General features: G+C 42.1%; 3 protein-coding genes across 4 annotated transcripts; 1 reads left to right on the top strand and 2 right to left on the bottom strand.

Moving 5' to 3' along the window:
- Positions 1-85: 85 nt before the first annotated feature.
- On the bottom strand, positions 86-4,874 carry LOC111595344 (alanine--glyoxylate aminotransferase 2, mitochondrial). Of its 2 annotated transcripts, XR_002751187.2 has the most exons (5): positions 4,628-4,874; positions 2,174-2,480; positions 1,037-2,114; positions 370-716; positions 211-292 (listed from the first exon to the last, which is right to left on the bottom strand). XR_002751187.2 is itself a non-coding variant. In XM_023309018.2 (4 exons), exons 1-4 carry the CDS (start codon positions 4,647-4,649, stop codon positions 146-148), a joined length of 1,554 nt encoding a protein of 517 aa, XP_023164786.2. In that variant the 5' UTR covers positions 4,650-4,874; the 3' UTR covers positions 86-145. The 2 variants fall into 2 exon arrangements, 1 of the variants encoding a protein (XP_023164786.2); XM_023309018.2 differs by lacking the exon at positions 370-716 and having other exon boundaries at positions 86-292.
- Positions 4,875-5,759: 885 nt separating this feature from the next.
- LOC111595338 (putative GPI-anchored protein pfl2) lies at positions 5,760-8,501 on the bottom strand. Its single transcript, XM_023309010.2, has 4 exons — positions 7,338-8,501; positions 6,500-7,281; positions 6,232-6,437; positions 5,760-6,172 (listed from the first exon to the last, which is right to left on the bottom strand). The coding sequence occupies exons 1-4, from the start codon at positions 8,155-8,157 to the stop codon at positions 6,055-6,057; spliced, it is 1,926 nt and encodes a 641-aa protein (XP_023164778.2). The 5' UTR covers positions 8,158-8,501; the 3' UTR covers positions 5,760-6,054.
- Positions 8,502-8,617: 116 nt separating this feature from the next.
- Positions 8,618-15,131, top strand: LOC111595337 (ras-GEF domain-containing family member 1B). The gene is made up of 5 exons (XM_023309009.2): positions 8,618-9,815; positions 11,862-13,437; positions 13,783-13,926; positions 13,991-14,193; positions 14,262-15,131. Exons 2-5 carry the CDS (start codon positions 11,986-11,988, stop codon positions 14,548-14,550), a joined length of 2,088 nt encoding a protein of 695 aa, XP_023164777.2. The 5' UTR covers positions 8,618-9,815; positions 11,862-11,985; the 3' UTR covers positions 14,551-15,131.
- Positions 15,132-15,515: the final 384 nt, after the last annotated feature.

Below are 15,515 nucleotides of genomic sequence, written 5' to 3' on the forward strand. Positions count from 1 at the left end.
ATTGGAATGTAAAATGCTCACAGTTTGCTTTTCAATTCGATTTGCGCTCTCTAAAACATTGAAATTAAGCTCAATTATATTGAACTAGTTTTGTAAGTAATAAATACTATATATAGAATTAATAATAATTGTTATTGGTGCAATGCTAGAGCAGGCCACGATTCTGACTTGTTATAACTCTCCAGCCGCGTGGCCGCTTGTTCATGTGCTCCACGAAAACCGCTTCCAAAATACTTAACGTAAGCTCCACATCCTCGTAGCTGATGCAAAGCGGCGGCCTAAAGCTGAGCACCTGCGGAGAGAGAGGACAATTTGATAACTATATAATAGAAAAGGGGTTTCTAAAAAGTAATAAAAGGTAATACATACTTGTAGTTAGGAAACTTGCGTATGAGCATGAGTTAGAGGAGAAACCCAAAGAGTGCTTGGATATTAGATTAGAGTGCATATTTTATAGATATGATATGTAAAATGTATATTGAGAAATTTGGATTACTTTTTCTTTATTACGTAAAGGAATTTCAGTTAAGAACTATTCTATAAATGCATTCTGGGGGCAGCTGAAGTCTTCTCTGCTAGCCAATTGCCAATTGAATTGGGAATTTCGTTAACTAATTTTGCCTGGCCAATGAATCCGCTATAGCTTGACCCAGCACATCCACAGCAAACTTGACATCGGCGCGATTAATGCACATGGGCGGCTTAATGCGTAGAACCTGCAAAGAGTTTTGTGGATGATGCATGAAAGGAGCAGCGATCAGGAAAAGGAACAAAAAGATAATACGTATTAGACATGTAGGAGCTAATGCTATTGTTAAGACAAGCGAAAGATGAACTAGTAGAAGACCAACACGAAAAGCAATAGCAGGCGCATATAAGACTTTGCCACATCTATACGGATTAGTATTTATCTCAGTATGTGCTAAAGTTAAGACATAAGGTGATCACTAGATCACTTATGCTAATAAGAGAGAGAATGAAAGCAGGCGCAGCCAACTTAACAAACACATATAAGAGGTTTGGCGTCGGAACTTACATTGCCATGCAGCCCACCACGGCCAAAGAGGACGCCCATATCCTTGCACATCTCCCAGATGTCGAGCACGTGTGGCGCAGCGAGTGGAGCACGCGTCTCCCGATCGCTGACGAGCTCCACGCCGATCATCAAGCCCTTGCCGCGCACATCGCCGATCAGCTCGTAGCGCTGCTGCAGCTCTTCGAGGCACTTGAGGAAGTAGGTGCCCACCTCCAGGGAGTTGCGCTGCAGTTGCTCCTCTTCGATCACGTCCAGCACGGAGATGCCCACGGCGCTGGCCATGGGATTGCCGCCATAGGTATTGAAGTGCAGAGCCATGCCTAGGGAGGCGGCAATCTCTGGCGTGGTAACCACTGCAGCCAGCGGAAAGCCATTGCCAATGCCCTTGGCCATGGTGACAATGTCGGGCGTGTAGTCATGCGACTCGAAGCCCCAGAAGTGATCGCCGGTGCGGCCGAAGCCCGTTTGCACCTCATCCGCCACGAACAGGCCGCCATTGGCACGCACCAGTTCGGCCGCCCGCTTCAGATAGCCCTTGGGGAACTGAACGGTGCCGCCGACACCCTGAATCGACTCGGCAAACATGGCAGCCACCTTGCCGCGCGGCAGCGAGTACTTGAAGGTCTGCTCCAGCTCGTTGTAGTAGTTGACACCCGCTTGGCAGTCATTTGGCGGGCAGCTGCAGCTGCGTGTGGTCTGCACAGGTGAGTCTCGGCAGGCAGAGCCGCCCCAGATGCCCTGATAGGGATCAGGATTCATGACATGCAGTATGCCATTGTTGACGCCCGGCAGCGGGTAGCGCCAAGTTGAGTGAGCCGTCAAGCCCATCGTATAGGGCGACATGCCATGGTAGGCATTGCGGAAGGTCAAGATGTCCTGATTGCCCGTGTGTAGACGGGCCAACAGCATGGCCAAGTCGTTCGCCTCCGAGCCGGAGTTGACAAAGCACACGGCCTTCAGTTTGCCCGGAAACTTGGCTGTCAGCCGCTCTGCATACTCATGAATCTTGGGATGCATATAGATGTTGGTCGTGTGCCAGAGCTTCGACATTTGCTCGCTCAGCGCCTGGTTTACTTTGCTAGAGAGATGGAACAAGGGCTTAATGTGGCATCACAGTGGAGGGCAGCTTCGGCTTACGGATGACAATGACCCACAGAGACGGTCACGATGCCGCCGAACATGTCCAGATAGCGACGACCCTCGTGATCGTACAGCCACTGCATGTGCCCGGCATGGATGACCAGCGGCTTCTTGAAGTGCGCCAACAAGTTGGGCGTCAGGTGGTTCTTGCGTGTCTCCAATATGCGCTCGTAGCTGGGCCCATTGTATGCAGCCGGACGATGATCACATTGGGGCATCTCGCTCTGCAGCTGGGTCATGACTGCGGGCGCTGCCTTCGAGTGCAGCGTCGAGCTGCAGCGGATCAATTTGCATGTTGTCTGAGCTGCAAGAGAGACAGAGAGAGAGAGAGATGGATATAGTAGAGAGAGAGAGATGCTATTCCAGTATATATTTTTCCAATTTCAATAGATCATATTAGACACAATCTGCTCAATCTCTCGTAATACTTTCAGGTAGGTCAAGCGTGAGATCAATTGTGGCATTATAAAAAGGTTTTCAGACACGTGACAAATGATTAAATTTGAATAGACTGCAGCTCCGGCAGTTTCTTATAGTCCACATAGACTGTATAGTCTGTATAGTCTGTATAGCATATATACAAATGAATGGAACGTCTAAGAATGCAAATTGAAATCGAGACAGGGAAACCGAAACCATTTACTTGGCTATAATTAAACTGAGGCGCAGTTTGCAATCTAAATATATTATTTAAAAAAATATACATGTATCTGATGTATATACATATATCTATAGATCTAATATCTTCGTAATGGGATCCGACTCTATGCATAACGAGTGGGTTGATCAAAATATAACTGGTTCCATTTATTTATTGCTCCCGTGGAATTGAACGCAATTAATTCTTGATTCAATTTGTTGCCATTGCTATTGTTGTTATTGTTGTAGAGTTCAGATTTAAATCGCTTAACTGTATTTAATGGAAACTTTAAATTAAATTTAATTTAAGCGCCTATAGAAAGTTTCAATTCTGTTGCAGTGGATAATTCGTCAAGTGAACTAGTGAATACCCTTATTAAAATTAAAATTAAAAAAAAACTTTAAAAAAAAACTAGAATTGTGATTCACCTCAAATGGAATATTAAAACATTTATAAAAACTCTTAAAAATCTTCAAATAATATCTAAAAGAGAAGACTATCAAATATAATTTTTAAAAAAATCCTTAAAAATCTTAAAAATAAACACAAATTAATAGAAAAAAAAGGAACTTGCAAATATTTTTGAAAAATTATTGAGATCTTAAATCTAATAAAAAGTAAAAAATGTTGATCAAACAAGCTTAAAAATTAAATAATAATAATTAAAATAATATAACATAACAAATATATAATACCGCAATAAATACAACAACAATCAGTAACAACGGTGCAATAATAGAACAGGCGATACGAGGCGCCTCCCCAGCAACATGCTGGCAGCTCCATCCACTCCATCTACTCCGTCCTCACTTAACAAATTCTGATCGTAATTGGACGCAATGCGATAAGCGTTAGACCCCCTACCTAGGCGAAAAGTTATCTCTATTTCTCTCGCTGCTCTGCTCAGCTCTTATCATACAAACACCTGCCAAATTATCAGCTTAGACGCCTTATCAGCCGCTGTCCACGCGGGCTGGCGTGATTAGAGCTGTATTACTTGCGGACATAGGGATTGCAGGGTATTTGGCTAGTCGCATATCGCGTCTCGTATATATGTGCGCAGTTCCAAATGGCTCGGTCATTGCCATTGCCATTGCCATTGCCAGGGCCAGGAGAAGGTCGACAAACATATCTATTAAACTTGAATTTGCATAAATGCTCTTGAAAGACTGCCCAAATAAAAGAAGAAATTCACGAGCAAGGTATATTATATCAAAATAATTAAATTATAATAAATGCTTAAACAATAACTAAAATAAAAATATAATTAAATAAAATAATAAAAATATTTAAATAAAAATCAAAATAATACTAATTAAAAATACAATATAAATAAAGAAAAACTATAAAATAATAAGTATGCGCTGAACTTAATTTACTACAAAATAAAATAAAAAATAATAACATAAACTGAAATAATTATGGCATGAATAAAAATTAATGATAAATAGAAAAAAAATGTAATTAAATGAACACAAAAAGACAACAAATAAAATAAAAAGTTAAAAGTAATAACTAGCAAACGAATAATCATAAATGTGCAAAAATAAAATATTATTGAATAGATAAGAACGTTGAATATAAGAGCTGATAAGCGCCTTTTGACGTCTAATTTAAAGCCGAAAATAGACCAATTCAACTATATTTATAAAAAATAATAATTTGCCCCACATAGAAATTGGACAATTATAAATAGAATTAAAGGTTATTCAAAAATGTATTTTTTTTTTTGATAATTTTTTATTTTTGAATTTAAAAAATTTAATTAGACTATTGATTGTTTTCTTACATATTATTAACTTTACACTTACCGAACACTCCCTTCGACAGCATGTTAGCTATATTCTACTTTTTCCTGCTTATTTATGCAAATGCTGCAGTATTAACGCCACACTTCCTGATTAATTTGTCTTGTCCACTTTTTGCACTGTTCTGCTTTGCACATTCGCGTAGGAGCAATGTAAAACAGTTTTTTTTTTCTTTTCTAGTCGCCGATCTTGCGCGTTACAAGCGGAATCGGTGCGCACTCAACGACGACAGAGCCTCAACTGAACTAAATGGAATTGAAAAACCAGCAACCGGCAGTCATTGGAATAGTAAACAATCCCCTGCCGACTGGAAAGTGTGAAGATGCGAAGAGCAAAGGAAAGTCAGAGCGAAAGGGGAGTGTGTGTGTGTGTGTGGAGATGCGTTATCTATTAGACGCTCGCGCAATGTCAAGGCTGGGATCTCTGTGCAAGCTATCAAGGAATATGGTATATGAAACTATGAAAAATACTCTTACGTTTCGATTACATTTTATACGAGCTGGAAAGTGGAAAGAGAGAGGTACAAGCTATTACATTTTTAGTAATTTTGCTCTTAAATAAAGAAAGCAAAATTTCCTAAAGAATATCAACTGCATTTGGAGCATATCATTATGTTCTAAGAAATTCCTTATATCACTTTGTACTCTCAAAAAGTAAATTTTAAAGATATATGTATTGTTTATAAATAAAAGCATATTTAAATATGTTGCTCACAATTTTATTTCATTTGTTGGTTGAAGCACATACTACAAACACAGGTGCACAGATTCTTTGTTTGTTATTTATTTTTAAACATAATTTTGTTTTTAACAAAATATATTATTTATGTATATATTGGATTGTGGGATTTAAAGGTATTCTTTTTAAATTATTTCCCTTGTTAGCGTATTTGAATTAAATTTCACATTTCGCGTTTCGAAATGCAACTGTGCCGTGTGTTTTTAGTTAATTTGCTGATTTTGCATTTTGCGCTAATTTACAGTTGTATTATTGATAGTTTCCCTCTTTTTTATATAAACATTTGTTATATTTATAACACAATTAAAATATATATATATATGCTACACTTTTTATAGTATAATTTATATATATATATATATATATATATATATATATATATATATTAATATCCGGTATTTCAATCAACATCACAAGTCTGCGCTTTGATGCTCCTCCAATCGTCATTCGAATCCCCTACAGATGCCACGAGTTATTTGTATATAGATATTTATATGCATATGTATATATTTATAGCTCGATATAAAAAGGTTTTTCGGTTGCTAAAAACAAGCGCTAGGTGGTGTTGGTTGGGCGGCTTACGAATAACAAAACTGAATGGTTTTCGAGTAAAAAGCATACAGACACACACACGCATGCACACACAGCATCTTCATCATCAACAACAACAGCTGTACCCAAAAATAAAGTTGCTAGTTAAAGTCGGCGTACTGATCCGAATTGGGGCTGCGGGGCGTGGCTGCTGCCGCTGTAGGCGGCTCCAAGCTGGCCGCCATTTGACGCAGATTATCCACGCCAGCCAGCAATTGCCTAAGGATTGAGAGAGATTAACTTAGCCATTGCTTTCAGCGAACATTATCAAAACTGACCTCAAGTTCTGTTCAGCATTGTCCGCAGCTCGCAGTAAATCACGCGACAATTGTTGCGTTCTGGACGGACGCGATGTGCTGCTGCTGCTGCTGTGGCTGCTGCCTGGTGTCATGACAGAAGCACCACCGACAGCTGCTGCTCCCGCAGCGCCTGCTGCTCCAGCCGTTAGCTGATCACTACTGTGGCGCAGCTCAAACAGCTCAGCCTTTAAAGGAATACATACAAATTATATAAAAATCTCTCAATTTTCTTAGCTTTTATATCTACCTCCAGCTGAGCCACTTGTCTGCGCAAGCGTTGCGTATTTTGTGTTTGTGCTGTAGCCGCTAGTGTTTCGCGTCGTCGCGCATCGCCCACTGCCAGCAGCTGTTGCTCATAGTCTTGGGCACGACGCGTTTGCACATTCAGTTCTACGCGCATCTCTTGCATCTCGCGCAGCAGACGCTCGTTCTCCTGGCGCAGCGTGCAGGACACACCTCCATCCGCTTCCTGGGGTGGTGAATCTATGGAATTCGAGGGCAGTCCGATGGCCACATCCGCCATACGCTGCGAGGAGTGCAGAATGGGACCGTCAGACAGAAAATCGGGCAGCATTTTAACCGTAGAACCAGACGCATCGCTAGCTGATTGCATCGTTGAAGCGCCGGACAGGCCAGCGGCTACGGCAGCGGGCAAGAGCAGAGCAGCGCCGCCGCCCATGGCAACGCTGCAACTGGGCGCCTCGGCAGCACCTAATGGCGAATTGGGCGGCGAGCTTAGATGCGCCTCCTGGCACCACGAGTCCGGCAAATGATCCTGCACAAAATCGGGCAGAGCTGATGCCGCGCCAGCCACGTTCGACGTGTCCAGCGGCAGATCGAGCTTCATTTTGGGCGAAGGCGAGGCCAGAACCAAGCGATTCGGACGCAGAGCAGGTCGACGACGAGGCGATGCAGCAGCGGCAGCGCATGCAGCATGTGGCGGCATATCGTAGCTGGAATAGGAGCGCGGCACATAACGCGAATTGCTGGCCGCTGCATGCAGACTCGAGGCTGATGATGGAAAGATATCTAAAAGAGATAAGTGACATTAAGTATACCTTCTACCCGATTAGCAGCAAACTCACCATCATCGACACGGTCGTCGTAGAGGCGACTGTTACGCACCTGGGCCAAGCCCAAGTGCTCGTAGTCATCATCGTCGTCTAGCACAATGCCACTGCGCTCCACTTCCAGCCGTAGATCCGGTCGCAGCCGACTCGAACCGGAGCCACTGGCGCCACATGCTGCATACTCGGCAAGACTCGCCTGCGAGTCGAAGGAGCTGAAACGTGGCGAACGCTTCATCTTGGAAGCGGCGCTGCCATTTAAATCCGGCTGCATATGGCTAACAGATGCAGATTGCGGTACCTTAGGCCTTGCGCCCGTTGACGTTTGCAGCGCGGCGGTTGCACTTGAACTTGGATTTGTGTTACTGCTACTGCTGCAAACACTCGAGCTGCCCGTCGCATCAAGGGACGTGACTGTGCTGCTTGGAGCAGTTATTGTGCCGCTGCTGTTGAGAAAGTGCTTGAAGGAAAATGTAGATGTGGAGGAGGAAGAGGCGGTGGCATTCGTGCTGTTTGTTGAACTCGCTGTTGACGTTATTGGCGGCGCTGTCGTTGTTGCTGTGGCCATTGCTGTGGCAATCATGGTTGCCACCGAGCCAGTTGTAGCTCGTATATTTGTGTAATCACCGCGACTAGTGCTGCCGGCGCTGCCATTTAGCCATAAATCCGCAACCAGATCGTTGACATTGTCGCTGCGTGCACCTGCCGGCAGTTTGGCATCGCCGCAGGCACCGTTACCATCGCCGGTCAAGTGCTGTTGCTCCTGTGCTGCTGTGGCTGCATTGGCAGCAGCGGCACCATCGTCCGTATTGATATTGTTCCCATTGCCATTGGCCATTTAAATGTTCCCAGCCACCGTTAGTCGCTGAATTCTTTTGCCAGTTGTTTGAGTAAACTGTGCTCCTTTTGTGGCTCTATTGTGTGTGCTTTTTATATGGATTTGTGTTGTTTTTCGCTGCAAATTTAGTTAATTTGGCGTTGCATTTCTCTGCCGACTTTTCACTAGAGTTTTTGTTGCTTAGAGCTGGATACAAACGATATTCTGCATTCTTTTCTGTTATCGATGTCTCGAGTGTAATGTATCGGTAGTTTTTTTACATGAGCGCAAAACAGAAAACCAAGATTCAAATTATTTATGTATTAGAAATGAAAGCAAGATGTAAACTATTTTTAAAAAGTTAAGAAATTACAAAATAGTGTGTATATGATTTGTACCGGTCCTTATTTTTTTAAATTCAATACATATTGCATAAGTTCAATTACAAATGTTACAATTATGTATTATTTGCCTCATCTCTATTGATGCAGCCTTTGCCTTATTCTGAGTGGCCAAGCTGTGCATTAAAATACTAGCCCTGTACTCAAGCGAGTTGAATAGATTTTGTCGTTTCCCGTGTACGTTCACACCGCTCTCGTGGTTTTTGTTTTGTCTTTGCACTCCTTGCCTATTGCTTCCGAGGAGAACGGCGATTCGGGCATAAACGTTGCTAATTGGCGCAATATATGCATAATTAATGTAATAAAAAGCGAAAGGCTAACGTGAATGTTTTATGTAAATAATATACAAAAGTGAACGCTGAGTGGATAAAAAATAACACGAATCTAATAACAAAACACAACAAATAACAAAATCAGTGCAAGGGCGGCGTAAAGAAAGTGGAAAAGAAAATTCTGCGTAGCAAACAAACCGGTCGGCGCACAACATACAGACATACACACATGCATACAAATACATACGAAAACGTCGTCAATATAATATCGTATGCAAAAGACGCATTTTAAACAAAACTACAAAACGTCGTGTACTCAAAAAGTAAAAACGTACGCAAAACGTACAATATATACATACAAATAACAGACTGTTTTCCACATTTATATATTTGCGCTGACCAAACGAAAAACGCAAAAGGCGGCCGCCATATGCGACTGCGACTTGGACTGCCGTTGCGGCTGCGGGGGTGACAGCGCCAGAGGCGTACTTAAGGTGGTGAGAGCTAAAACGACGCGACGCAACGCAACGCAATACAACGTTCACCTTTCGCGTATTGTAAATTGTTTTTGCAAACACACAAACTAACCCCTCCGACCGACCAAACGACCGACCGACCGGCCGCGCTGCAGCAGCATCGTGTGTTCCACTTTCGTTAGGCAGCGCCCCTTTTGCTACTACTATGCACACGCTGTCCTGATTTCGATGCAATAAACAGGGAGAGCGAGAAAGACAGTGAGCGGAGGACTTACTAGTGAAAATGTACTTGTATTAGTGATCAGTAGCAGCTTTCATGATAAGCTCACTCTCTTGTGTAAAAGGGAGATAAAGAGAGCGCGGATCAATTTGACAATGTATTAGTGATCAGGAGCAGCAAAATACATCCTCTTGTGCTCTCCTTCATGTGTGTGTGTGCTTATGTGCGTGTGCCAAATTACATTTAATTAATCAAAGAGCGCATTTTTCATAAAATGCAACGGAGCTGGTACAGCGACTGCAGCAGGCAGGTAAGTTCCAATTAGGACTCGGCTAAACTGAAGTACCTATCCATTCATCCTTCCATCCATGCATCCATGCATCCAGCCGTGACTCTGTGTGCGTTTTATTTTATTTCATTTTTTTCCTGTGGGGTTGTTTCATTCTCTTCTATTCAACTTGGCAGCAGCCGCAGCAGCCGCCTGGCCACGGCCCCATTTATTGACTTGTCTACATTTCTTCTTCGCCTTCTGCTGCGGCTGCTGCTGTGTCTGTCATTGCCGTTGCCCGTCCCTTTCCACTGTGCCGCTTTTGTATACAAATTATGGTGCGCTTTGCTTTGCCTGTTGTTGTTCTTGTTTTTACAGTTGTTGTTGTTTTAAGCTTTTATGGCATTCGCTGCTGCGTCGTGCATTCCACTCATTTGTTGTTTTTATACGCATACACATATATAGTGTAAACGTTATAAATATAGATTTTAATTTGCTTCTACCGCGTTCGAAATTGATTTCTGTTTTGGCCCACAAGTTAATAATTGCCCCTCGCCCTTGCAATACGCTAAGAAAAGTGAAAATTGAACTGTGTCGAGGTGAAGTGGGTGGGTTGGTGTGGTGTCTTGGTTCTTATATTTGTTTGCACCTTTGGCCCAACCTTGTGGCGTCTCTTCTTTTGGCTGGTAATTCAATTAACATTTAGCTTCATCCGTTCCCCACACGCGCCCCTAACCCTTCAGAACAAGTTGTTGACCTACTTTAGCTATAATTTCTTTAGTATTTTGGTTATTTTGCTGTTAATTAATATTTGTAATTCTCGTGTTTTCCCTTGTCTTCTAATTCGTTCACCCTGATAAGCAGCTCGAAATTAACCGTTTATACTACATGAAGCTTTATAGTTTCATTATCATTTCTTTGGATTGGGCGCCATAATTTGCGGGGGAGTGGGTGGAGCTGGAAAGGTGGTTTCGTTTAATACCCTATTTTTATGGTAAATGTATGAGAGGAAGGTATATTAATTTTGTGTAAGCATTTGTAACAGGTACGATTGACAGTTCAATTTAATATATGTTATATATGTATTTCTAATCAAATGTATTATCTGATATATATATTTAGCATTGTTTTCTCTTAGGCTTTTGTTTCTTTAAAGGGTATCCTTTAGTCGGGTATAAATAAATAATTTACAATCCATAACTCTCCAAATTAATTATCACTTATATTACTTATATATACTATATAATGTTTGCAAAGTGTATTTCTTAGTCTCTTACTTGAGCCTGTTTTCTTTTGGTTGTTGTATTTGTGTGGGTTGTGCTTACGTGATTAAGTGTCACATTCAGCAATCAATAGCCAGTCACTATTTACTGCTTATTCATTTTCTATTTTCTATGAGTCGGTTTTCAAGCGACGCTTTTCCAGTTTTCACTAACGTTTTAACGTGTTTTTATATGCAACTCTGACGGTGTCTTCTTTACAAATTGTCTTACGGTTTTAATGGGCATTGCTCTTTCTCTTTCTTACTTTAGTATAGTTTGCTTTCTATGCGATTCTCATAGGTAGAACTTGAAGTTTTTTGTTATTTTGGGAAATTTTATAGCGCTTAAAAAGCTTTGATTTACCTATAAAAACAGTGAAATCTTTTTGATATCTCATTGATTTATATAAACATATTAAAATAGCTTATGTAGCCCTGTTTTAGCAAAAGGTAAAAACACACCTGAGCTTTGAATTATAAGAAACATCTTGTAACGTCAGTTGATTCCTTGAGCTGCTTAAATTCATTGAAAACTTCATTGAGCTTTAAGAAAATGAAGGGTAGAAAAAAGGATTAGTGCAAAGGGTTAAAATTACATTCCACACCTTTTGCACCTGGTCGTGCCTTTCACTTTGACAGTTGGCTAATTGCTAAGGACGATTAAATGTTCAGGCATTCGTTTGTCATTTGCCATTTGCCATTTGCCAACTGCCAATTCGAATTCCAATTTGCTGCCATTTTGTTTTCTATTCCTTTCTAAGGATTCCTACACAATGCCCCTTTTTTTATTGGAATTTTAGCTAATTCTGTATTCTCTATTTTTACAGCTTTTGACGCTGCCCGCAAAGGCGGCGCTTGCATAGGAGAGTCGCCTGGCAGTCAGCAGTAGAAGCAGCAGCAGCAGCAGCAACAGCAGCAGCAGCTGGAGTAGTGGACAGAGTCGGGATTCAAATGTCGTCGTCGAGCAACGGCGGCATCAATAGTGCCACAAATGGCCGCAGTGGCAGCACTGGCAGCGCCAACATAAATCTTAATCTCAAGGCCAAAACGGGAGCTACAATCGCCACAGCAACAACAACGACAACGACACACAAGACTTTGCCGGATCTGAAGACACAGCGGAGCAACAGCAGCGCCGGCAGCGGCATTGGCATTGTGGCCAAAACCTTGGCCACGCATCGACGAGATAGTTCGCATGTGGAGAAGTCGCAGCTGCCGGAGCGACCGCTCAGCTATGGACCGCCGCAGCAGAACAAGCCTCTGGTCCTCAGCAAGGAACCGAAGGAGGGACACTTGGTCTACTGCGACGGCAAGCTGCAGGCCGGCACGCTGCAGTCGCTCATCATGCATATGGTGCCCACGCACGACTACTATCCGGAGCATAATTATCTGTTTGCATTTCTGTTAAGCGGACGCCTGTTTATTCGGCCGTACGAACTGCTCGCCCAGATCTCCAGCAACTGGGAGCTACAACAGCAGCCAGCTGGCGACGTGGTCGATGAGGCTGTGGCTCAGCCGCCATCGTTGCCGCTGCACTTGAACTCTGCCTCGCCGCTGGCACAGCGCAAAGGATCAGCGGCATCTACAGCAACAGTTGGACCTGGGCAGGAGGTGGAGCTGGAGCCGAAGCCGCAACAGCGGACTTGGACGCAGCGATCGGCGCAACATTGCATTCGATTGCTATCCGAATGGATTGAGATCTTTCCGTATGACTTTCGGGATGAGCGACTGATGCAGCAGGTGCGCATCTTGGCCAGGAAATGTGTTTACATTGACAATTCGCTGGGCAAGCAGGTGTCACGTATATTGCAGCTGCTAGTGGCACGGCTAAAAGATCTGGAACAGTACGAAAAATTTTTGCAGTCGCTCAACAAAGAGGCCATCGAACAACAGTCGCAGCATCAACAGCAGCAATCGCAACAACAGATTCAGCATCAGCATCAGCCGCATCATCATTTGCATAATCCGTTTCAAACGTTTCTAGGCAGCTCCCATACATCAGGCAGTGGCCATGCAACGAATGGCCTGCCAACGAGCGGTGGCGGCTCGGCAAGCAGCAGCGGCAACTCGACAAACAGCGGCAGCAACTCCGCCTCGAGCACGCCGCAGCCAGACGAGGTCTTTGGCATTATGGACATGTGTCCCAGCTGCGAGCATTTGGCGCATCAGCTAACGGCCATCGAATTGGAGCGTCTGTCGCACATTGGACCCGAGGAGTTTGTGCAGGCCTTTGCCAAGGATTATCAGCAGCAAGCCAAGGGCGCGGGCAGCACAATCACAGCGTCAGTTGATCCGACTGCGGGCAGCTCCTCCTTGAATGATATGAAAAAGACACGCAATTTGGAATCGTATGTTCAGTGGTTCAATCGTCTCAGCTATTTGACGGCCAGCGAAATTGTTAAGGTGGGTGGAGTGGACTGGATGTGGGGGGATTAGCGAGTGCTTAAAATGATTGGATGGGCTGGCGGGGATGAAAATGGAAATGAAACTGATGCTTGGCCATAAACGTATGAAAATATGTTTGCCCAGCGCAAAGCCATAAAAATGAAATTCGATTGCAAAAAGGCTAAAAAAAAGAAATATGTTAAAATCAATAGAGTTTTCTTCGTGGAAAACTAAGATATTGGAATTGTCAAAAATACGAAGTAGGAACAGAGCATATTATTTGATTAAAAAAGCGTTTCTATGCGATTTTCATTAACATTAAGTTAAAACATACATTAAAAGTTTATTCTTTTACTTTCACAGTATCCGAAGAAGAAGCAGCGCGTGCGTATTATCGAGTATTGGATTGAGACAGCTCGCGAATGTTTCAACATTGGCAACTTCAATAGCCTGATGGCCATTATAGCTGGTCTCAATCTCGCGCCTATTGGTAGACTTAAAAAGACGGCAAGTTATCCTAAAATTACGAAACAAAATTCAACATTTTGTCTAACTGAGGTTCTATTTGCAGTGGTCTAAAGTGCAATCGGCTAAGTTCTCTGTGCTGGAACATCAAATGGATCCAACATCGAATTTCAACAGTTATCGCTCGACGCTTAAAGCTGCAATGTGGCGCTCCGAGGGCGCCACAGAGGAACGCGAACGCATAATCATTCCATTTTTTAGTTTATTTGTTAAGGATTTATACTTTTTGAACGAAGGCTGCTCGAATCGGTAATTGCACTCGGCTAGAAAATGTGGGAAATCGACTTTCTAATTTAATTTCCGTTTCGCTTTTGCAGTTTGCCAAACAATCATATCAACTTTGAGAAATGCTCACAACTCGCCAAACAAGTGATGGAGTTCAATGAATGGAAGAAAGTCACCTGTCCGTTTGAGAAATTGCCGAATGTAATTGCCTACCTGCAGCATAATGCGGTGCTCAATGAGAATACGCTTGCGATTGCATCCTTTGAGTGTGAGCCGCCCGAGAATACTGAAGAGAAGGATCGCTATAAAACTGTGAAAGCCGAAACGAAGCAACAATTGATGCAACAATTGCAGGAACAACAACAACAACATCAGCAATAGTTGACTCTTAGCTATTTAGTATACACAGACTTAATTTAAGTTACGCTTAAGCGCTTGCCATGTTTATTTTTTTTTGTAAACTTAATTTTTACATAAGTCGATTATAAATTTTAAGACGAGGAAGTTGAGAATTGTTTAGGCTAAGCTCAGCAATTAGTTCAGACAGGACGCATGCGCTGCTTCCCCTTTTAAGCTGGCAAATGACTTTTAAAGTCATTTGACTTTATAGCACTATAATGAAGCTACCAATCTAAACATCTGTTAGCCTATTTCACACAATTAACTGACTACAAACTACTTAACGTTAACATTTCTCTCTTTTGCAACACACAAATTGATTTCATTTCCATTTCCCCCACATTACATCAGCGGCGTATGCGCCACAAAAGCAAATACTTTTTATGAAACGCAAAGCATCTCCAGAATGTTGCCAGTAATTAATTATTAATTAATTGAACTAAGCAAACATTAAAATAGAACATAAAGCGAAGCGAAACGAAATGAATGTATGTACTTAAAGCATTTAATTGCCGCAACTTATTTATATTTTATATTTAAGTTAAATTCATGTAATATTGGAAGAGAAAAATCATATTTATATGTCATATTATATATACAGATATATATAAATATGTCGATAATTTATTTGGAACATTTGACAAACTTACGTGTATGCGTGTTATTTTATAAGTGAACAGTATTTATATTTATATATTTACACAATTTTATAGCTAAATTAAATCAGTTTTAAATATTCGATTCATTCGACGACGCTATTGTCTTGAAGCTTCAACATTTATTAACAATTATTAGCTATGCAGCATAATTCAAACGAACAAATGTTTTCTATATACTTATAAGAGAAACGGCAACAACAACAACAAAAAGTACACCTTGTGGTAGCTACAATGATGCTTATCCTTTTTAAGATTTAATTTTTATTCAAGGAAACTACAAAAATACAT

Source organism: Drosophila hydei, unplaced genomic scaffold, assembly GCF_003285905.1.
Source record: "Drosophila hydei strain 15085-1641.00,03,60 unplaced genomic scaffold, DhydRS2 tig00000001-arrow-pilon, whole genome shotgun sequence".
Lineage (NCBI taxonomy): Eukaryota > Metazoa > Arthropoda > Insecta > Diptera > Drosophilidae > Drosophila > Drosophila hydei.

Coding starts and splice junctions, on each gene's coding strand:
- LOC111595344 (XM_023309018.2), bottom strand. CDS start 4,649: ATGCTGTCGAAGGGAGTGTTCG. Junction 2,481..4,627: donor GCTGTCGAAGGGAGTGTTCG/GTAAGTGTAAAG, acceptor TCTCTCTTGCAG/CTCAGACAACATGCAAATTG. Junction 2,115..2,173: donor TCTGTGGGTCATTGTCATCC/GTAAGCCGAAGC, acceptor CCATCTCTCTAG/CAAAGTAAACCAGGCGCTGA.
- LOC111595338 (XM_023309010.2), bottom strand. CDS start 8,157: ATGGCCAATGGCAATGGGAACAATATCAATACGGACGATGGTGCCGCT. Junction 7,282..7,337: donor CGACGACCGTGTCGATGATG/GTGAGTTTGCTG, acceptor TATCTCTTTTAG/ATATCTTTCCATCATCAGCC. Junction 6,173..6,231: donor AATGCTGAACAGAACTTGAG/GTCAGTTTTGAT, acceptor CTCAATCCTTAG/GCAATTGCTGGCTGGCGTGG.
- LOC111595337 (XM_023309009.2), top strand. CDS start 11,986: ATGTCGTCGTCGAGCAACGGCGGCATCAATAGTGCCACAAATGGCCGC. Junction 13,927..13,990: donor TTGGTAGACTTAAAAAGACG/GCAAGTTATCCT, acceptor TTCTATTTGCAG/TGGTCTAAAGTGCAATCGGC. Junction 14,194..14,261: donor AACGAAGGCTGCTCGAATCG/GTAATTGCACTC, acceptor TCGCTTTTGCAG/TTTGCCAAACAATCATATCA.